The sequence below is a fragment of the Diplotaxodon limnothrissa genome, linkage group LG18 (assembly GCF_057381915.1).
Source record: "Diplotaxodon limnothrissa isolate DT_005_m linkage group LG18, D_limnothrissa_male_GT1.1, whole genome shotgun sequence".
NCBI lineage: Eukaryota > Metazoa > Chordata > Actinopteri > Cichliformes > Cichlidae > Diplotaxodon > Diplotaxodon limnothrissa.
Window position 1 is genome coordinate 43,182,352 of NC_140613.1, and position 22,498 is coordinate 43,204,849.

General features: G+C 45.2%; 1 protein-coding gene across 3 annotated transcripts; it reads right to left on the reverse strand.

The window, feature by feature from the left end:
* Positions 1-1,637: 1,637 nt before the first annotated feature.
* LOC146614280 (casein kinase I-like) lies at positions 1,638-22,055 on the reverse strand. Of its 3 annotated transcripts, XM_085378991.1 has the most exons (12): positions 21,932-22,055; positions 17,203-18,000; positions 16,791-16,860; positions 12,826-12,974; positions 12,499-12,733; positions 12,012-12,097; positions 11,804-11,888; positions 11,569-11,717; positions 10,207-10,287; positions 5,330-5,431; positions 3,991-4,097; positions 1,638-1,946 (listed from the first exon to the last, which is right to left on the reverse strand). In XM_085378991.1, exons 2-12 carry the CDS (start codon positions 17,473-17,475, stop codon positions 1,892-1,894), a joined length of 1,392 nt encoding a protein of 463 aa, XP_085235117.1. In that variant the 5' UTR covers positions 17,476-18,000; positions 21,932-22,055; the 3' UTR covers positions 1,638-1,891. The 3 variants fall into 3 exon arrangements, with proteins under 3 accessions (XP_085235117.1, XP_085235118.1, XP_085235119.1); XM_085378992.1 differs by lacking the exon at positions 21,932-22,055 and having other exon boundaries at positions 11,569-11,714; positions 17,203-17,387; XM_085378993.1 differs by lacking the exons at positions 5,330-5,431; positions 21,932-22,055 and having other exon boundaries at positions 17,203-17,410.
* Positions 22,056-22,498: the final 443 nt, after the last annotated feature.

Here is a 22,498-nt window from a genome sequence, read left to right on the forward strand (position 1 = left end):
TCTTATTTCATCAAACTTTGAGTCCTGAAATGTTACCTCCGTCTTTGCTGTCGCAGGGCCCCAGTGTCCTGGTGCAAAGACACGTTAATTAGGGAAGTTACTAAAGTTCATCCGTCAGAGCTGCAGATACATCAGCTGTTAGGATCAATGCCAGCCACACTTCCTCTTCCTTTTGAGCCTGACATTAACTGCCCTGCTGAAGCAGACTTCAGAAATCCCAGAAGTGTAAATTCAACAACAATGACCGACCCGCTGAGTGGGCCACAGCTGTGCCCGCTCACCTGGGCTGTAACATTTGCATGTGTTAAATGGTAGTTTCCATTAGCCATTAATGGAGGACACCAGGGAACTAGGTCACCTCAGGATGAATTACTGTAAGCTGGTACTTTACTCGCACCATCTTCAGGTACTTGTTAAATACGGTGCTTTATTACTAGAAACAGCCACAAAGCTCAACTTGAACTTTTTGCTTTGTCAGGAAATGTAAGCATGGTAACAGGTAACCAGGATGGACTTTGCACACATTACCAGCCCACTGGACCCTGTTCACACCACTTTCACAGCTTCCATGCCCGCCTCAGTCTAAACAGAGTCTAATGAATGGTTGACAAATCAGTTCAGTTCATGCATTCTCATGTCAGGACTGTCAAAGCACAGGCAGCTTGTACTGCATTTGTGTTTATGAATACAAAGAAATCTATTGTGCTGTTACCGTAGTGACTGCACTTGTGTTTTTACTTCCTTATTAAAACTATTTTGACTCCTTGTGTACATGGAGCTGATGAAAGCATCACATAAACCTGAGGGAAGAGCTGCTGAACACGGTCAATGATGCCAACATGTAGCAGCCCCAGCAGAGTCTGTAGAACAGAGCAGAACATGACAGGCGTGTTCTGGGTCTAGTCCTCAACATTTCCCAGTAGAGGCTGAATGTAAGGACTGGACTCTGGGCTGCCAGCACGGTTTGTGAGAGGTAGAAACACATGAATGGACGGATTACAGCCTGAATGAAGCTCAGCTTTAAAGTTGTTTGGTTGTTTTTTAATGGAGTTATCTGACGTCCCATCCCCCAACCCAGAGAGGAAGAGGGGGAAAGAAAAAAAAGAAAATTAAAAGTTATTTAGGAAAAAAACATTTTGAGGAACACACTAGAAACTACAAAACACAAAGTTTGTGAACAACTGAAATCATGGGAAAGCAGGATGAAAACAGAAGTCTTTTCTGTTTTTAGTTACAAATTAAAACAGGAAACAAAGCATCGATTTTACATAAACTTCTTTTAAACTTTTGATTCTGGTGGTCGTGGGTTTTTCCTCTGAAAGGGATTCAGGAATTCACCGAGCCTGGTCCATTTCAGGAAATAGTCCAGTCCACTCACAGTGCTCTTCCTTTGACCCTAAGGAATAAAAACTTGAATGACTGCGCGAGCTGCATCTCTTTGTCCATGAAATCGATTTGCAATGAGCTCGTGTGACTCATTGCACGCTTGTATTTGGAGTCCTCTCTCATATATCCTCACAAACACACTCGTCTCTCCTCTGAACCGCTCAGTAACGGGAAAGGGGGAAAGTGAGAAGCCAGTCGGCCAGGAAAGCAGCTGAATCCAGTCGCCAACTTGTTTTTCAGTCCATCAGCTGTAGTCTTACGGCCACATGTTTCCCTGCAGCAGTCTGTGCTGCTCTGGTTTCACTTCAGTCTTTGGCCATAAATACACAAGGGGATCGTTGCTGGTAGAGGCAGCAAACGCTCTCTTCACTGCTCGGTCCAGACCAGTAGAAACCAGTATACCAGCTAACACCCGTTAGCAGAGGTGAGGAAGAGGACAGGGGTGAGAGAAAGAAACAAAAAGAACAGATGTGAAGAGGAGAGCCACAGGTTCCCTTGTTTGTCTTCATTTGTGTCTCTGGAGAGCTTTCCTCTTCCTCCTCTTGAAGAAACAGCAGCACCTGCAACACACAAGCTGCTGTTAACAGTCTGTCATTTACATGTTCTGTGTATCGGTGCACAGCAGCAGCCACGGTGATGCTGCCACACCGCACCACATGCTGCATAGCCGAGCATGTGGTGCACGCATGTGGTGCATGCACGCTGTCACCGATCCCCTTCCTTTGTTCTGCTGGGGATTTAAAATGCTGCCCTGCTGTGGCAGCGTTTTAAGACTTCCTACAGGGGGCGATACTGCAACGGGCACAAATAAAAAGGTGTGCAGCACCCAAAAAACACCCAGTAGCTCCTGCAGTGAAAGAGGCCCATGACAGAGATTAAAAATGTGACGTCATTTCTGGGGTAAAACCGCAAAGGATTGTAGGTACGAGTGGCAAGTGGTACTAGTGCACGCAGGCTTTCATATGAAAACAGTCACACAGTGATAAAAAGAAACAAAGAATGGCAAGAAGCTGTTGTATTATTAACTGCAATAGTCACATGACAGCCAGGGGAAGCCGACGGGTAAAGAGATCGTTTTTATCGGATTCCATCGTGGAAGAGAAATTGTTCAAGTCATGTTTCCGAAGTAACAAAGAGGCGACGGATGGCCTGGATTGCAGCCATTCGAAGACCAAATATAACGTCCCAGAACACTGCAGCTCACAGGTTAGTCTGCTCCAAGCATTTCAACATTTTTTGTTGATGTAGGTTACAAATAAATCTTATATTGATTTGAATTGAATTTGTTGCTTTGCTGCTTTGTTCACTGTGGTTTTGTGGACTAACGTTTGTTGTGTTTTGTAGGAAAACCAGCCTACAAAATGCTGGGATGTGATCCAGACTGGGCCCCTCCATCAGCCTGGGTCAGACCGAGTTTAAAGCTGCTAACACAGCCAGATTTGATCGGTGAAGAGAGAGCGCGAGATCAAAACAGCCACGAAACGTCTGCATACATGTGCCCAAGTGTTGTATTGAAGCAATCAAGTGATGAATAACTGTTTCAGTATGTTGTTTTGCATTGTTGATTTGTTTTTCACCGAAGCAGCTAATAAAGCTGATGGATTTTTACAACGTTGCCTCTTTCCTGTAAGACTCTGTAACAGAACGAAACAATAATGCCAGTTATAAATAAAGACAACAAATTGAATGAATTACGAAACACTCGTTTTATTTCTACTAGATCTGAAAATGTTGTGTAACACTACAACCTGAAAGGACAAATACATGGTGTTGGTCTGTAACAGCAGCTGTGAGATGGAATCGTCCAAATCACCAAAGTAAACTGGCCCTGGGCTTGTTGCAGGATCTGAAGTTACTAAACATGTTGAGTGTGTGCGCTCACACTTAGGACCACATAATAATAAATGTGTGCGTGATGAAAGTTGTGCAGCACGCTAACGTGCTTACTCCACTCTGTGCTCGTGTGGGTCTGACCCTTCCACTCCTTTCAGTTTTTCCTCCTACCTTTCTGTCTTCGTACAGAGCTGCCGTGTTTCTGTCGTTTTGTACAGAGCTGTTTTGGGGGGCAAATAAAATGCAAGTAGGGATTAAAACCACAGAATTAATGATTAGCGGTGCTGGAAATACTAGCGCTTGATGCAGTGTTTTGACTTTGCTGCCACTCGTACCCACAATGCAATGCACGAAAGTCATCTGTGGTCTGTCGATCTCTATAGCCTCCTGTGTGTCCCATCGTCTGCTCCATCACTGCTGATTACATTATTAATATGTAATGTTCCCAAAACAGTTATTACTGTGTTATCCCCAAAGATGGGCTCAGCCTGTGCAGTGGCTGAGAGGCGCACAGCTAGCTGATGATACAATCACACAGCACTGTGACAGGTTTGTCAACATACAGTGAATGCAGAGTCAGCACTTCCTGAAGCAGGAAGTTTCAGAGTAAAAGTCTACTGTGTGTGTGAAGCAGTGATGCTGGGTGTGAGTGTGTTACAGCACCGCCCACAGGAACGTCTCGTTTCCTCAGTTTAAATCTGAGCTGAAAGAAAAAACTGAACCTACACTGAAGTGAAAAATAAAAAAAGATTGTAATTCTTGAATTCTTACTTGGTATCGTCAGCGACTTCAACCTCTGGGTTGGCTGTGATTGGTGCATTGGAGTGTCCTGCAGTGGGGTCATCCGTATTCAGCTCACCGTTGGTTGAACTCATCACCTGAAGGACAGAATTGGAGAAGCGTGATGAGCACAGAGGTCACACTTCTGAAATTTGGTGGAACAAAGAAAAGAAATCAAAAAAGTCGACATTATGTCCACATTCAGTCAGATCCAACTGCTCGTTCCCACCCAGGTGGCGTTTGGGGTCAATTTGGGGTTTTTCATTAAACACTAAAACTCTTCATACACAGACGAGAGGATGAATTTGAGCTTGATGTGGACACAACAGCTCTGCACACACGTCCACATGTTTTACTGCCATGCAGCACACACGGCACGTCTGCTCGATGGCTCCGTTTGTTTCACGCGGTTTCTACTGCTGATGAAAATGTTTGCTTTTTCGTTTCTTTGAAATCTTCCTCAAACCTCTCACACGTCAGAGAGAAGTGACGAGAACGAGGCCGAGCGTGCGTCTGACCAAAGCAGCTGCCAACGCTTTGTGTTAAAAACACGCCACCGCCATTCCAAACGCTCACAGGTCACCAGAGGGGACACGTGTTTAGCAACATGACAGCAGACTCGTGTATACAAATCATCTTTGCTTTGTTCATTATATTTATCTCACAGTGCTACACATGCTGCTGTGAAGCTCTGCGTGTTGCTTCCACACCTGCAGAAATCACAGACCAAACATTTGATTTGATGTCGCCGCACGTTTGCTGGGCACGACACGCAGCACGACACAGCTGCCAGATAAAGTGTTTGCCGTCGTGACGCTGTTACCACCATGTCACATGTATTCGAGGCAAACAGCAACACCGACACATCCACCTCACCAGCTGATCTTTGATCGGGCAATTGGAAAAGGTGTAACTTGTGCACACAAACGATGATCAACACGTTTAAGTAATCTGGATACTTGACTAAACGTTTCATCAGCAGAGCCACAAGTTCCACTTTTGGTTTTTCAGCAATAACTAATCTGCTAATTATGAACTGATGGTTCTTTGTCACTGATGTGTTCAAACATCATCACGTGACCTTTGTAACCTCTTCTCCATCTACAGAGGAGCCCCCCCTCTAAAGCTGACAGTAACAGAAGGGTGAAGACATAAATACTGCCAAATTAATGTAGGACACTATCAAACATGATGTGGTAAGAACTGGTCCCGCGTGTGGGGATATTTCAGCTTTGTAACAGACTTGAGATCAGCCCTTCTGCAGAGACAGAGGAAGTCATGCAGACAGACAGGCAGACAGACAGACAGAGCCAACCCTTCCTCTCAGTACCTGGACAGACCCGCCCAGCCTATCAGCAGTGAGATGGGAGCCCAGAAGCTCTCGATTGGTCACTGGAGTGGGCTGGGACTCGCTGCCTTTCCCCTCTGGAGACTAGAGGAGCCGATCACAGGAGAAACAGGAAGGGTGGAGGTAGAGAAGAGGAAAGGTGAATTGGTGATGGGAAAGGAGGGCCGCAGAGGTGAGGTGGAACAGTGTTTGGGAGATGGAAAGAGGAGGTGGTGGGAGCAGAAAGGCAGATGGAGCAGAGGATCGGGTGAGGAGAGATGAGAATGGAGAAAGAGTGGAAAAGGAAACAGAAAAGAAACGGTCAGTATTTGGTGGAGGTGAGCACTCAAGTGTGCAGTAGCATTAGAGTGCACAGGAAAGTGCACACGAGAGGAGACCCCCACAAAAAGGGTCCTTCAGCTTCACCTACCATGAGGACTAACTGCTAAACCACAGTTCAAGGCTGGGTCATCATATTAAACTACATGAAAAACATGCATGCTTCCTCTGCTGGGTCTGCATGTGCGAGCAAAAACACCGCCACCAGAACAAAGGCGGTCTTCTTATAGGGTTACTATGGAAACAGCATCAAAGGTCTCACACTGGCGTGGCTGTACAAAACTAATCATTCAAAGCACACATTTCAATATATGTGCTCATTTTTATTTTCAGTGTAAAACAGCTACGCTTTGATTCTTTGCACATTTCCAAGTACGTGTAATAATGAGAAATGACACCGGGATCAAGCATTGAACACATGAAGACGTGCACACAGGCGCCGTGCTGCCACACAGTCCAGAAGGTTCCGGGTCATTCTAGCAGCTTTGGTTTGTCTCTCTGAAACTAACAGAGTTTGTTGGCTGTGTTTGGCATCACTGTCCCCTCGTTTCATCTTCATCATCCTGGTAGGTGGCAGCAGGTTTTTATCAAGACTCTCAGGACATTTTTCCACTCATCCTTTAATTATCTGAATCACAGTGCTGTATGCTGAAAAACAGCCCCACACCATTTGGTGTTTTGGGGGTGCAGTGCCGTTCACCTCCAAACATGGGGTGTATTCTGGCATCCAGAGGTCAGCTTTGGTCTCATGTGACCAGACTCTACTCTCCCAGTTTTTCCCAGGCTTGTCTAAATGTTGTTCAGCAAACTTTAAATGTACCTCATTATGTTTGTGCTTCAGCTATGAAGTCTTGCGTGGTGAGCGTGCATACGAGTGCATTACTTATCGTTTACTTTGAAGCAACTGTACCTGCTGATAAGTCGTTTCACTCGTCTGCGTCTGAAACCTTGCAGGAAGCACCTGGTTTACAGTGAAATGATGTCTTTCCCACTTCTGGATTATTATTAACAGAGCTCACTGGAACCTTCAGTAGTCCAGTAAAGCTTCTGGAACCAGTGCCAACAGAGGTCACATCATGACATCATGAGAGGTTTCAGGGTGAAACTTTTTATAGGCCTCTGGTTGGGCCTGAGCCAGCTGGTATCAATGTGCACTTAGCCTACGTTCACTCTGCAGGTCTTAAAGCTCAATTCCAATTTTTGGATCAAATCAGATGTTTTTGTCTGCTCGTTCACTCTACAAATAAAATGCGACAGCAAACGCGCTCTAGTGTGAACGCTCAAAGCAGCCGCATGCACAAAAGAAGACGTCACACAACGCGCTCTGTTTAGACCCAGAGCAACAGTATGTTTGACTGTTTCGGACTTTACGTTTCCCAATTTTGCTTTAAGTTATAAAGTTATTTTATTATTTACATTTGGCCTAATAATGATCCTGATTGCTGTTTTAGAGGAGCGGTGCTTCAAAGGATAGCTGCAGATTATACAGTACAAATAAAATGTTCACGTTTCTCCAACATTGTCTTCCCAACAGTTTCACAGGATGGTCAGGAAGCGTTCACGATGTCTTCTCCGGCGCTGATAATCAGCGTCTGTCTTGTGTCAGTGACGTAAAAGACGGATTTAGTGCGACGTGACCATCAAACAGCAGTCGCTTCCTGAAACAGATATGTATCAGATTCAGTGCCACATACGAGAGTGACCCAGATTAGATTTGAAGATCTTGGATTCGCGCCATTCACACTGTCACACCATGATCGGATATTGGTCGCACATAGGGATGGGTATTGTTTAAGTTTTATCCGATACCAGTACCAAACCGGTACTTTTGAAATGGTGCCGGTGCTTAAACGGTGCTCGAACCGGTGCTTAAAGAATGGAGAACACACACTTTGTCCAAAAACCTCTCATGTTCAGCTCTTTTTTGTAAAAAGACAACAATGTTAGCCTTTTCTGCAGCTATGGGGCATATATGGCATCACTCTTGGCTGGAAGCAGTGCTTAAACAATAGGGATGGGTACCGGTATGTTCTGACATAAACGGTAGTAACCAGACCGAAAAGCAGCGCACATTTCGGTGCTTTATTTTCCTGAGCTGTGATACACTTTGGATTCTAGCCAATCATTTTACGTTTCGAGGATAGTAGGCGGGCCCAGGTACGTACGTTCTTTTAGAGCAGAGCTACAGATTAAAAATGTCCAAGACGAAGCGGTCAAAGTCTGGCTGTACTTCACAGCAAAAGATGCAAACTCAGCAGCAACAAGTGCTTTAAGCTGATACTGTGATACTGTCAAAGGAGGTAACACCTCGAATCTGATGAAACACCTGGTGACGCATAGCGTTTTGTTAAAAGCCGAGAAATGCGCCGTATTTGATAGCTTGCTGCGAGACCTCACACCGAGCACATTTACTGCGGGTGTGGTGCCTGTTATCAGACCCGGAGTCCTGGCCCCGCCCTGCCAGTGTAGCAGAAATGATGAGGATGATGATGCAGCAGCAGCCGTTCTTCTCTGCGTGAGTAGCTTCATGTTGTTCGTGTGTAATTTACGTTGAGTAGGCTAACCACGTTATTACATTAATGCATGTAAGGTGAACTAGCAAACATCATCATAGCTACATGCGGCTGTCTTCTTGTTTGATGGCAGATACTCCCTTCACCCTGGCCAAAAAGGCTAAAATGACCAAAGAATAAGTGGGAAACAGCTAAACATGAGAGGTTTAGGACAAAGTTTGTGTTTTTTCCATAATGGCACCAGATACCGGGACCCATCCCTAGTCGCACAGGGTCAAAAAAAGTCGGATTTGATGCACTTTCGCCTGCAGTGTGAACGTAGCCTTAGTGGCAGGATCACTTTTTAATTACTTAGAGACTTCAGCAGGTGTTAGGACGTCCACACAGTCTTCATGTGTTCACTAGTTTTTCTCTCTGTCATTTCCTGTGTTGTTTATCAACATCTAGTGAGAAGTTCATGCCATTTACAAATATATTTATTTAGAAAACTAATATGTTCAAGATTTATTTTACCTGCTGTAAATAACAAGAAAGCAGTAACAGTGGGCTTATAATGACAAATAACAGGTATGTGCTGAAGGTGTCTGTCAGTGTAAAACTGCACACAGGCTCTTTAAGAATAGAAATCTGTGAGTAAAAGACAAGGCTGGAAAACACAACACTGATCTTCACTTCATCAAAAATAAAACACTCGGCAGTGGACGAGCAAAACACCGGTGAGAGAGAAGAAAACAAATGCCTTCTAAAAAGGTGAAGAGGCGACGCAATCCCACAGTAAACATGTCCCAGTGAGCCTGAAACATGTTGCTACCACCAACTAAGCCATCGAGGTGGAACAGCAGCCTGCAGGTTAAAACAGACTAAAGTGTCACTATACACAGACTGAATATACCCTGAAAAGAATTCATAATGCAGCACTCTCCACAAGACCATACATGACATCATACATGACATCACTACTCTCAACTCCGATCTTCAACATGGTTATAAACAAAACTACCCATAGCCATAAGCATAAATACATTTGGTGTGGTTCTGGATGTTTTATTATTCTGCCCACCCAACCATAACCATAACCATGACCCAACCACAACCATGACTCAACCATGACTCAACCATAACTCATCCATAACCATAACTCAACCATAACCATAACCATGACCCAACCATAACCATAACTCAACCATAACCATAACCATAACTCGACCATAACCACAACCATGACCCGACCACAACCATAACCATAACTCAACCATAACCATGACTCGACCATAACCATGACTCGACCGTACCCACAACCATGACCCAACCATAACCATGACTCAACCATAACCATAACCATGACTCGACCATAACCATGACTCGACCATAACCATAACCATGACCCGACCATAACCATAACCATAACTCAACCATAACCATGACTCGACCATAACCATGACTCGACCGTACCCATAACCATGACTCGACCATAACCATGACTCGACCATACCCACAACCATGACCCAACCATAACCATGACCCAACCATAACCATGACCCAACCATAACCATAACCATGACCCGACCATAACCATGACCCAACCATAACCATGACCCAACCATAACCATAACCATGACCCGACCATAACCATGACCCAACCATAACCATGACCCAACCATAACCATGACCAAACCATAACCATGACCCAACCCAAAAGTTCTATAATCAAAGTGCAATTCTTGTGGTGGCTTCATTATGAACACTTATGGGGAAAGACATGCCTCACCTTAGTTCTTTAAGCCATGCACAGTAAAACAGGCTTCAACATCCCACCCATATGACTGATCCATATTATATCACTAAAATATTTGTAATCATGGTACTTTAGTAGTACAAAAATAGAAGAATAAGAATGAATAACTTATTCTGTTTATTGTGTTCAGCCTTAACTGGGTATTCCTGCTGTGGTTTGTTGTTACAGAGGGAACCCCTGAGTGCCAACACTAACGAGGACATGCTCCACGTTTGTCTATAATCAGTGCCTACCTGGTTTTTGGTTTGTGGTGCTTTATCTCGGTTGCTCGTCTGAAGTGGAGTCTCGCTGGCCACCGGACCAATCGGAGTGGGCTAAGCACAAAACAAAGGGTTAACACAGAAAATGTACACAGCTAATACACAGCTGTGCTATCAGACGTTTCCTTATTTGGGCTTAAGCTGGAGTCAATCGACATGTCACATTAATATTACTGAGGAAACATCAGTGTGGAACACTCCATTCACCCACTAACACAGTCGCAGCGGGACACACGGCGCAGTCGCAGCGGGACACACGACGCAGTCGCAGCGGGGAACACGACGCAGTCGCAGCGGGGAACACGACGCAGTCGCAGCGGGACACACGACGCAGTCGCAGCGGGGAACACGACGCAGTCGCAGCGGGACACACCGCGCAGTCGCAGCGGGACACACCGCGCAGTCGCAGCGGGACACACCGCGCAGTCGCAGCGGGGCACACCGCGCAGTCAGTCCGACTGTTTTAAAAGAAAACGTTATAATAAGTCAGCTTTGTATAATTCAGTAGAAATAAGCAGTGCTGTTGCAGACAGCTGAGCTGGACACTGTGTTCAGCTTGTTCTCAGAGACGCAATGAACCGTGGAGGGAGACTGTTTTTACCTCTCCAAGCAGTTCAACTCTTTTTATAAACTTTGTCGTTTTAACGTACTCGGGGGTGCAGCTCAGTGCTCCTATTTTTTGCAGCTGTTCCTCACTGAAAATTGCTGTTGGCTTTCAGTTGTTCCAACACATATTATGGGATATCACACTCCCACGTGCCCTGGCTGGAGACACCTCTAGTCAAGCATTCAAACTGGATCACCAGTGATATCTGAGGCCCCGCCTGCACGTATACAGCCCTGTAATCACAGTCACCCCTTAGTTTAAACCCTTTTCACTAAGATGTGAACCACTCCTGCTGCCCACAGAGCCCACACACTGTTAGCTCTGCTGTCTACCAACTTGCAAACAGCTTAAATACTGCTGCTGGTCCCACTGCTCCGTTGGTGTGTAGTCTGCCTGCAGAGGGAGTCCGTCCCCTGTTAAAGATGGCTCCCTCTCTTCTGTTATGGTGCAGTGCGTTCTGTTTCTAATAACCACCCATGTTCAGGGCCATCAGAACCTGTGGCCTGACCCTTGGTGACAGACTGTAAGGGCACCCTTTGGTTTGTGATTTCTGGCACCCTCGCTCCAGCCGTTCATATAAAATAAACACAGCCCATCAATCAGTACATGAGCTAAGGTTGGCTCATGTACTGGGCCAACCTTAGCTCTGAGCCTGCAACAAGCCACAACGTGCGTTCAAGACACACACACACACATACGCACGCACATGCACACGCACACACACTAACCAGTGGCTTCCCAGTCCAGTCGTACTGGTAATCAAAGACGTATCCATTTCTGTCAAAGAGGTCTGTGAAGAGTTTCCTCAGATAGTCGTAGTCCGGCTTCTCAAAGAAGTCAAGCCGACGCACATACCGCAAGTAGGTGGCCATCTCTTCTGTTACATACACAGACAGGTATGAGACCACCCAACCCACACAGGCGCACACATGAAATAGGCTTTTCTAACAAGTCAATACAAACCTGGGAAGTTCTCACAGAGGACCTCTATTGGGGTGTCTCGTTTTGTGTCTCCTATCTTCTGATAACGTTCTTTCAGAGTGTCAGCCTAATGAAGAGACACACAGTGAGCCATCTGTATGCAGAGTGACTGAAGACAAGTCCCAACAAGAGAGGCAGGCGAAGAAAACAAGAAGGGGCTGGACCGATGGAAAGCTGCCCGTCTCCTCACCTTGAGTCCCTGCCAGGGCAAGCTGCCTCGCAGGAAGTACATGAACATGTGGCCCAGAGCTTCCAGGTCATCCCGCCGGCTTTGCTCTGAAACAACACGAGAGACCAGGCTTAGACGGCATGGCTGGACCGTAACAACATGACACAGTCTGCTACAGACAGCCCCAGGATGGTAAATGTGTCATAACAGTCTTTGACCACATCATCACTTCGTTACAAAGTCAGGCTGAACACGTGACGCTCAGCTCCTCTCTTCAGAGTTTCACGTGTTGAGGCACCAGCTGCAATTTCAGTCCTTCACCAGCACTTAGTACTGTGTCTGAATGCATCCTGTGTAACTAAGACCGAGGCAAATACTGTAAATATCACATATGTTAAAATAAGTTAATGTGAATTATCAGCTGGCACAGTGGGCACACAATGCAAGAGCTGCTGTCATATGTGGGCACCTGCCATGTGTGAATATATGACCGGATGAAGACGCTCACCTTTCCCTAGATGTGTATTTATGCTCATGTATCTAGCAGTGCCAGTTAGACTCTTGTGTTCTCTGTAAGGGATGTGCTTCTTGGTCTCTGGGTCAATGTATTCTTTCGCCAGGCCAAAGTCGATGATGTGGATCGTGTGCTGCCTCTTGGAACCCGGTCGGCCAACCAGGAAGTTCTCGGGTTTCACATCTCTATAGATCAGGCTTCTGGTGTGGACAAACTCCATGCGAGTTATCTAGGGGACAAGACGAGAGCAGAACCGATTCAGCGGCTCGGTAAACTACCGGTGGTTAACGTCTGAACATTCAAATGTGAACACTGACTTACCAGCTGTATGGCTATCATAAGTACAGTCTTTAGAGAGAAAGTCCTGTCACAGAGGTCAAACAGATCTTCTAAGCTGGGTCCCAGTAGCTCCAGAACCATAGCATTGTATTTACCACATGGTCCAAAGTAAAACACCTGGGGTACACCCTCTGGGTGTCCAATGGAAGAACAAAGCATAGTTGATGGACTGTGATCACTCCTCATTTTAACAGATAATAACATGTAGGGCTGTGCGATATGAAGAAACATCTATTGTCTCATATTAGACGCCATCGTTTGTTTGGTGGTTTCGCAAAATCCACTGTTTACGATACTTTCTCACGGTTTGGATGCAGGCGTGGGGAATCCCAGCATGGCCGGTGAAGACAAACCGAGGACCTTATTCCTAAATGAGGGGCGGCCGCTGCAGCACGGACACGGTTTGGTCATGGGAGGTCTGACACGCACCAGAAAACTGTACTATTCAAGTTATAGTGCAAACTAGAGCAGGGCGATATGACCAAAAATATTCATCACCATATACATTTGAAAATTTGTGATAACGATATAACTGACGATATAATTGACACGAGACAAAATACTTTACAACTCCACAACTTTATTAGTGCAAAAAAACCATCAATGCATTTCCACTTAAACAAGCAGCTGTTTTTTTATGTGCATTAAAGTTATATAAACTTTAACAGTGCAAATTCCTTGCTGGCGTTTCCAGTGGAAACTGGCCGACATATCCTCAGAATAACCATGTATAATATCCACAAAACTTAAAGAGGTTAAACACACACAGTACGGTAACATTATGTTGAAGCACAGTACGTATCACTCCGCGAGGCTCCGCCTACGATAGCCGTAAAGCTCCAACAATCCATCAAGCGGTGCGGCTTCGTAGCTTAGCAAAGTCGCACTGAAACATCTGACAGATTTTCGAGCGCCGTGCACATAAAATCGTTTCGAGGTCAGTAAACACAACCAGAGTTCATACATAAGGCACACGGGATTATAAGGGGCTCTGTCGACTTTCAGAAAAATCAAAGGATTGATTTTAAGTGCGTCGTATTTTCCAAACAACACGGTAATAACGACGGCCCGCTAGCATGCGCTACCAAAAATAGTGCTTTGTTGTGTATCTGACGGACGAAAGCTAAACCAGTTCCACACCAGTGAAGCTGCAGCATTTTTACAAACCGTAAAACTATTGCTGCAAAAGGCAGCAGTACCACAAATTTATTCCACCAGCTGAAAGGTCGTCCACTGCAAAACAAAGTGTTTTAAACTCAGCATGTCAACGTCTCCCCACGCCCCAAAGAACATACGGATCCTCATTTAGCCTGGAGAAATAGTTTGCTGCTTTATAAGAAAGCCCTCCGCAAAGCCAGAACATCTTACTATTCGTCACTGATTGAAGAAAATAAGAACAACCCCAGGTTTCTCTTCAGCACTGTAGCCAGGCTGACAAACAGTCAGAGCTCTGTTGAGCCAACCATCCCTTTAACGTTAACTAGTAATGACTTCATGAACTTCTTCACAAATAAAATTTTTATCATTAGAGAAAAAATGACCAGTAATCATCCCACAGATGTAATATTATCTACAGCTACTCTTAGTACCACTGATGTTAAGTTAGACTCTTTTTCTCTAATTGATCTTTCTGAGTTAACTTCAATAATTACTTCCTCCAAACCATCAACGTGTCTTTTAGACCCCATTCCTACAAAACTGCTCAAAGAAGTCCTGCCATTAATTAATGCTTCGATCTTAAATATGATCAACCTATCTCTAATAATCAGCTATGTACCACAGGCCTTCAAGCTGGCTGTAGTTAAACCTTTACTCAAAAAGCATCTCTAGACCCAGCAGTCTTAGCTAATTATAGGCCAATCTCCAACCTTCCTTTATATCAAACATCCTTGAAAGAGTAGTTGTCAAACAGCTAACAGATCATCTGCAGAGGTTTATTTGAAGAGTTTCAGTCAGGTTTCAGAGCTCATCACAGCACAGAAACAGCTTTAGTGAAGGTTACAAATGATCTTCTTATGGCCTCTGACAGTGGACTCATCTCTGTGCTTGTCCTGCTAGACCTCAGTGCAGCGTTCGATACTGTCGACCATAATATCCTATTAGAGCGATTAGAACATACTGTAGGTATTACAGGTACTGCGCTGCAGTTGTTTGTATCATATCTATCTAATAGACTCCAGTTTGTGCATGTAAATGGAGAGTCCTCTTCACACACTGAGGTTAATTATGGAGTTCCACAGGGCTCAGTGCTAGGACCAATTCTGTTTACATTATACATGCTTCCCTTAGGCAGCATCATTAGAAGACATAGCATACATTTACACTGCTATGCAGATGACACCCAGCTCTATCTGTCCATGAAGCCAGATAACACACACCAATGAGTTAAACTGCAGGAATGTCTTAAAGACATAAAGACCTGGATGGCCGCTAACTTTCTGCTTCTTAGTTCAGATCAAACTGAGGTTATTGTACTCGGCCCTGAAAAGCCTAGAAATATGGTATCTAACCAGATTCTTACTCTGGATGGCATTACCTTGGCCTCCAGTAACGCTGTGAGGAACCTTGGAGTCATTTTTGACCAGGACATGTCCTTCAACGCACATATTAAACAAATATGTAAGACTGCGTTCTTCCATTTGTGCAACATCTCTAAAGTTAGAAATATCCTGTCTCAGAGTGACGCTGAAAAACTAGTTCATGCATTTATTACTTCCAGGCTGGACGACTGTAATTCATTATTATCAGGATGTCCAAAAAACTCACTGAAAAGCCTTCAGCTAATCCAAAATGCTGCAGCAAGAGTCCTGACAGGGACTAGAAAGAGAGAGCATATTTCTCCTGTTTTGACTTCCTGTTAAATCCAGAATTCAAAATCCTGCTCCTCACATACAAGGTCTTAAATAATCAGGCCCCATCTTATCTTAATGACCTTGTAGTACCATATCACCCTATTAGAGCACTTCGCTCTCGCTCTGCAGGCCTACTTGTTGTTCCTAGAGTATTTAAAAGTAGAATGGGAGGCAGAGCCTTCAGTTTTCAGGCCCCTCTTCTGTGGAACCAGCTTCCAGTTTGGATTCAGGAGACAGACACTATCTCTACTTTCAAGATTAGGCTTCAAACTTTCCTTTTTGCTAAAGCATATAGTTAGGGCTGGACCAGGTGACCCTGAATCCTCCCTTAGTTATGCTGCAATAGGTGTAGGCTGCCGGGGATTCCCATGATGCATTGAGTTTTTCCTTTCCAGTCACCTTTCTCACTCACTATGTATTAACAGACCTCTCTGCACTGAATCATATCTGTTATTAACCTCTGTCTCTCTTCCACAGCATGTCTTTATCCTGTCTTCCTTCTCTCACCCCAACCAATCACAGCAGATGGCCCCGCCCCTCCCTGAGCCTGGTTCTGCTGGAGGTTTCTTCCTGTTAAAAGGGAGTTTTTCCTTCCCACTGTCGCCAAAGTGCTGCTCATAGGGGGTCATATGATTGTTGGGTTTTTCTCTGTATCTATGAAGCGCCTTGAGGCGACTTTTGTTGTGATTTGGCGCTATATAAATAAAACTGAATTTAATTGAACCTGTGACTGCTCTACGTCAGTCTGCACTTTGGTTTCTGTAATTTGAGGTCGTCACATTTTTTAATCTTATAATTTTTATATGTTATAAGCACAAAGGAGCACATTTTTAATGTCAACGGTTTTATTTTGTCTCCTGAATTCTGCGGCTGAAAATGACATTTGTATATCGCGTACGTTGATATGAGATGTTCCTCATATTGCCCAGCCCTAAGAACGCATGACAGCTCAGGACTAAACACTAAAAAGCTATTTAAAACAACTCCAGAGTCAGTAATGCAGCTCATTCGTAGCATTCATCCAGCACGTGGGCTGGTGCCCGTCTCAGCTGACACTGGGTCCAATGGGGAGGGGGGTAAGCACAGAGACCTCACCTGAACTTCCCAGTTGTTTGTAGAAGCGATATTCTAGATGGAGTTGTGGCGCTCGTGACTTAATTGGTTCCTACAAAAGAGAATAACGTTAATTTAGACAAACTAGAATTAACCTCACAGCAATGAGCTCATCAGGACACCTTGAATCTGAGCGCAGATGTTTTAATCGACTGATTGACATCAGGACGAGAGGCGTTCCACATGCTTGGAACCACAGAGTTCCCCACCTGGTCAAACTGATCAACAACAACAGGAGGTGACCAGTAAGCTGATGGCGTCTGTGCAGCGGTCCCTGAGCTCAAGGCAGACGTCAGCTTAACCGTGCGTATGTATCCTATGATGTATCCTTGTTAAACCAACCACATGTGTTGCTACAGTTCTAAAATGTTAACAAGCAGAAACGTATGTTTACCAGTTTGATGGCCACATATTCATTGGTGTAGAGGTTCTTTCCAAGCCGAAGCTCTCCAAAGTTCCCACAGCCAATCTTCTTTCCAACCCGGAAGTTTGGGCCGACCATCAGAACCCCAGAGTTGGAGCCAGCTCCCCGTCCGTGCCCCGGTCGGCTCCCTGTCACCCCAGACATCCTCTTCACATCCTCTGTCTCCCCCTTGCCTCCACCTCCACCACCTCCGCCTCCTCCCCCGCCCCCTCCTCCCCCGACTCCTCGCTTGTCAAAGTCCATCAGTTTGTGGTAGCCTGGCCTCTCCACGATTAAGCCGATTCCATACAACCAAAATAACCACCAAAACAAAAGCCTAGCAGTTAGCCTATCAGAGCGGAGGCAGCTTGGTTGTAGCTGATTTTAGTCAGCAGAGACGGTACGGTGGAGCTGATGTGGATGAGTGAATGAATGAGAAATGAAAAGATGAAGGGGTGAGGGGGACCACCACGAATGACTGTAAACCCCCTTGTAGGGGCCAGAGATGCTAATGGGAAGGATGAGGTTAAAGGCCCGTATTTAACCATATGCTAACATGCTATTGTGGACGTGGAAGCTATACCAGCTTCAGGTTCAGACATGACAGCAGACAGGAAGAGTCGGGAGGTTTTTCCACATCTGACACTCAGGTAATACTTTAGTGGCACAGGCGTAAGCTAGCTGGCTTTAGTGCACGTGTCCCACAGAGACAACCCGGCTGCTTGTTCCTGTGACACAACAGGTGAAGCTTTGACCCCTGGGTGAGAGCAATGCCGCGTGTTGAACCACCTAAGGAGAAAAAAAACAGAAAAAAATGAATATCAAATATTTCAGTGCCGCCATTTTCACTGTGTGAACTATAGAGCACGTGGACCAGAGTTTCCTCATTAGAAGAGTGGTTAATCTGAGAGCGCTGAACTCAAATTACATTAAAGGACCACTCAGATAACAAGCAGCATGAAACTCTGTGAGAGCTTCAGGCTTGAGACGGGAAAGAAACCCACAGCTGATAGTTGTGCTGCAGCCATTACAAGGCAGAGGAGCAGCCGACTGCCCCTTTTTAAATCTAACAACGTTTCATGGAGTAAGAGTCTGGAGTTTCAAACGCGTCACAGACATCACAGGATGGCAACAGAAAACCAGAGCACATCTGCCTTCAGGAGGCCCGGTTGGTGTTTGGCTCCTCTGATAGGAACACCCATCCTGGATACTCCAATTCCTTCATTTCCTGCAGTTTTCCTCTCACTCCATCCGTTCCTTCACATCCCTGTTATTCTATTCCAGGCTCCTTTTTCTCTTCCTGCTTACTGAGGTCCAAGCATGAAGTAAGAATGACTTCAAGTCAAACTTGTAGATATTTAATGGGCCGAGGTTCACGTGGGTTCACGAGTCAGAAGCCAAGCTAAACACCAACAAAGGTGAAGTTTAGCACGTCAGAATAACGTTTCCCGCTCACACTGGTATAAAAGCTCAACTGTCAGTCAGACTTGTGCAGTGTTGATGTGAGGTTCACTTCACGGTGATGATGTGAAGGACCAACGAGGGGAAGGAAAGCTGGGAGACAGCAGCGAGTTCCTCTGACGCCGCTAACAGGAAACACTGAGCCGTATCCCGCTGAAGCAGAGCAACGGGTGATCCGTGACCGGAAGAGAAATCATTTCAGTAAAGGCTGCCGAGTTTTAATAAGCATTATTATGATGTCAGAAATCTAAATGTATCTTCATTCAGTTTAGTGAAACACAATAACGTTGACCTAGAGGGAAACCACAGTTTACATAAAACACTGAAGCTCAGCAGACATCAGCTCTATGCTGTTACAGCTGATAACGCTGAAAGTCATGAAAGCAAAGCAGACACGGGACAAACATCATCATGTTATGAGCGTTGATGTTTGTGCACCACGGCGCACTCTGCAACTTCCCTTTGGACCACAAAGACAAAAACCAGCTAATCTCAGCATAACCAGACAAACTGCTAATGAGCTTTGTGTGCTTCATGTTTCTGAAATAAAACTGAACCAGTAGCAACAGGCCGTAGTTTCAGCCATCCTAAACCGAGACCTTGTAGTAACTGATGTGTACGAGGCCAACTTTGTTCAGGTGAGGGAAGCTCGGTGCTCCCGACATCACACAGTATCAGTGCAGGACGGGAGGAAGCAAAGAGAAGAGCGTTTCCCAGAATGGCGCGCTCCGATTGGTGACTGTACACGAGTCTGCTGCCTCAGTCGACACAGTAAGTTTGAGCGCAGCAAGGATTAACGTGACGCGACTCGCACCGTTGCTGTCGCTTGGAAATGTTTCTCTTAACTACACACAGACCCATGATTCATTTCAGCAACAAGTGTGGGCACTGCAATCAAGACGAGCGAGAAACAGACGAAGCAGAAGCCCGTCGACGGGACAAACGCTTGTTCGTGCAGACTTCCACGTGCATCCATCCCAACACACGACATGCACCCACACTGATAAAGTGACAGCTGAGTGCCGATCTACAAGAATAACATTTACCGAAGCACGTCCTGCAGCTGCCACTGGCTCTGACAAAATGAACTGATTTATTTTAACCACGTTTAGTTCTCCAAATGAGGGACTCGGGCTACTTAACAAAAAGGCTCGTCACATTAGACTCTGTTATAAACGTCGCTCTGTTACGATCCCCTGCAACAGCAGAGCTTCTGTAGCCTCACACAGAGCTCTTGGTCAGGTTGAGCAGCTCACAGGGAAAAACGACAAATAAATAAATAACCTCAACTACACAAAATTACAGCTTCATTAAGGCTTCCAGAAGGAATACCAACATCCATGCTGGAAAACATGCATCCATAATGCATATTACACAACACAGACCAGCTCCTTTCTGGATGGAGTTTGAATGTGACTTCGAGCAGTCCAAAGACATGCGGTCAGCAGGGTTACGTTAACTTTTACATTGCCCAAAGATGAGGAGTGCAAATGGCCGTCTGTGTCAGCCCTGCCAGAGAGGGGCACCCTGTCCAGGTGTGCCCCTCTCTGGGACAGGCTCCACTCCACAAACAACTCTGAACTGGATAAGCTTGAGAAAATGAATAAAGCAGTCAAAGCATGCAACAAATATCTATGAAGCCCTGAAATCTACACATGCGTCCTGATCTTAAGTGCTGAACTTTTATCTGCACTGAAACCACACTTACAACAAACCTGACACAGATTTTTAGCTGTTTTTGTGACTTTTCTGGAGAGTGAACATCTGTGTGGTGTATGCAGGACAAATCTTTAATACAATCTATAAGATGAACAGAAATGCACACTGCCAAAGCTCAGAAACAGCTTGTACCTAATCTTTGAGTGGGTGACGTCAGGTGTGGGCGGATTATGAAAAACAGAATAACAAGCCTGATCACTTGATTCTGAACAAAAAGATGAACTCCAACGTTGTTAGGTATCACCAGCGACCTGAAGGTTACAGGTTAATGAGACCAGAGTAACATACACAGCCCTACATCGGACTCACAGCGCCAGAATAAGAGACCTTGATGTGATTCTGCACGTTTGTATTTGGATGGTGGTTTCAGAATATTTACATTCTCAATTTGTAATAAAGAGCAATGAAAACTTAAAGGCTGGTTCCAACATTTGTATTGGGGTTTTTAGTGAGTAAAAACATACATCTGGCCTGTGTGAAGCCTGAGCAAACACAAAGAACATCCTCCTCTGCCAGCTGACCACAGTTTGGAGGCACTGCTTACTAAGTACCTCCTGCGTGCACTTCCCAAGAGGTGATTTAAAAACAATACTACTGGCCTCATCTCAGCCATCATGGCCTTACACTGCTGAGCCAATCAGTGTATGACAGTATATTACCATCCCTGCTCTTATAGCAGACCATATCTGAAATGCATCTGATGGTCAGATATGTGTGTATCAATTAGCTCGTATTAAAACCTACTGAGCGCCTGTCGTGCAGCTGTAAACATTACTCCGTTCATTTTAACCAACTGCTAGCAGACAGAAATGACTTCTTCACGAGGTCTGTAGGAGAAACACAGCATATCTAAATGCATCGCCGTGGCCTCGTCTCGCCACCCACACTCCACAGTTCTTACTCATTTCTGAGTCTCTGTAATAGTACATACTTCAAAGCTAAGCTAAAGGAGTGCAAACCATAGCTTTGTTCACTGGTTCCGCGGGCTGTCAACGTTTTACAGCTACAGACAGAAAGCTTTAGGCTGACCTGAGAAGCTCTGCTAACGGTTAGCTGATCGGACTGTAGCACGTCTCAGGACGGGGAGAAGCCACTGTGTAGTCTGATAACTAAACACCTGCATTTATTACACGACGTTAGCTGCTAGCCAGAGCTGGGAATTATTATGGTGTTACTGTTCGTCAACTCTCAATCAAGCTAGGTAGCGCAGGAAGTTAGATTTAGGCCACATTAGTTTGTGTGTGGTTGGCCCATAGACTGCAGCTTGACAATGTCAGCTTCATTGAAACAAATTTAAAGTGGCTAACTGCAGACAGTGCTACAGTAAACGGAACAAAGCCATATAAAATGACTCCCACTGTAATCACACGACAGTGAATACTTAAAGGATTCGGCTAGCGCAGCTAAGCACTGCCTGTCAGAAGCTAACGCTGGCTAGCATGATAAGCAGCCAGCTAAATAGCCAATGTTGGCTAACGCCGAATTTGTGCTCATACACAAACACGGTTAGCTCGTTTACAGACAGAGCTCACGTACGTACCCGATCTCGATGTTTCTACGCTGACCTTGGGTCTCTGTTTTTCTAACTTGTTATAAACTGTTCGCGTTTTCTTCGTCTCGCTTTCCTGCTCATCTCTTTTCTATGGATGTTTGGCTAACCAGCTGAAAAGGCTCGCCAGTGAACCTGAACGCAATTTGCGTGGATGTAGACGAGAGCTACGCAGTAAACGAAGGGAACCAGCGCAGGGCCCTTTGAAGAATACCCACAGCAACGCTTCTTGTGCGTGTCTGCGCCTGTACGTGAGAGGGGGCCACGCACACTTCAGTTTGTGCAGAAAAGTTTAAATATTAACTTTCACCACTACTTTCTGACACTCTCACCGTCCGTGTTTTATGCAAAGCTGTATGAAAGTTTTTGTGTGCAGTTCAGCATATTTTTCTCAAATGTATGTGGACAAAATATAGACAAAAAGACAAATGGCACAAAAACACAACAATCAGCCTTCTCATTAAACACACAGTCCACACTCTTTAAATTAAACATTTCACATACACCCACGTGCTCCATAAAACCCTCAGCCTGGTTACAACAACGTTATTATTGTTT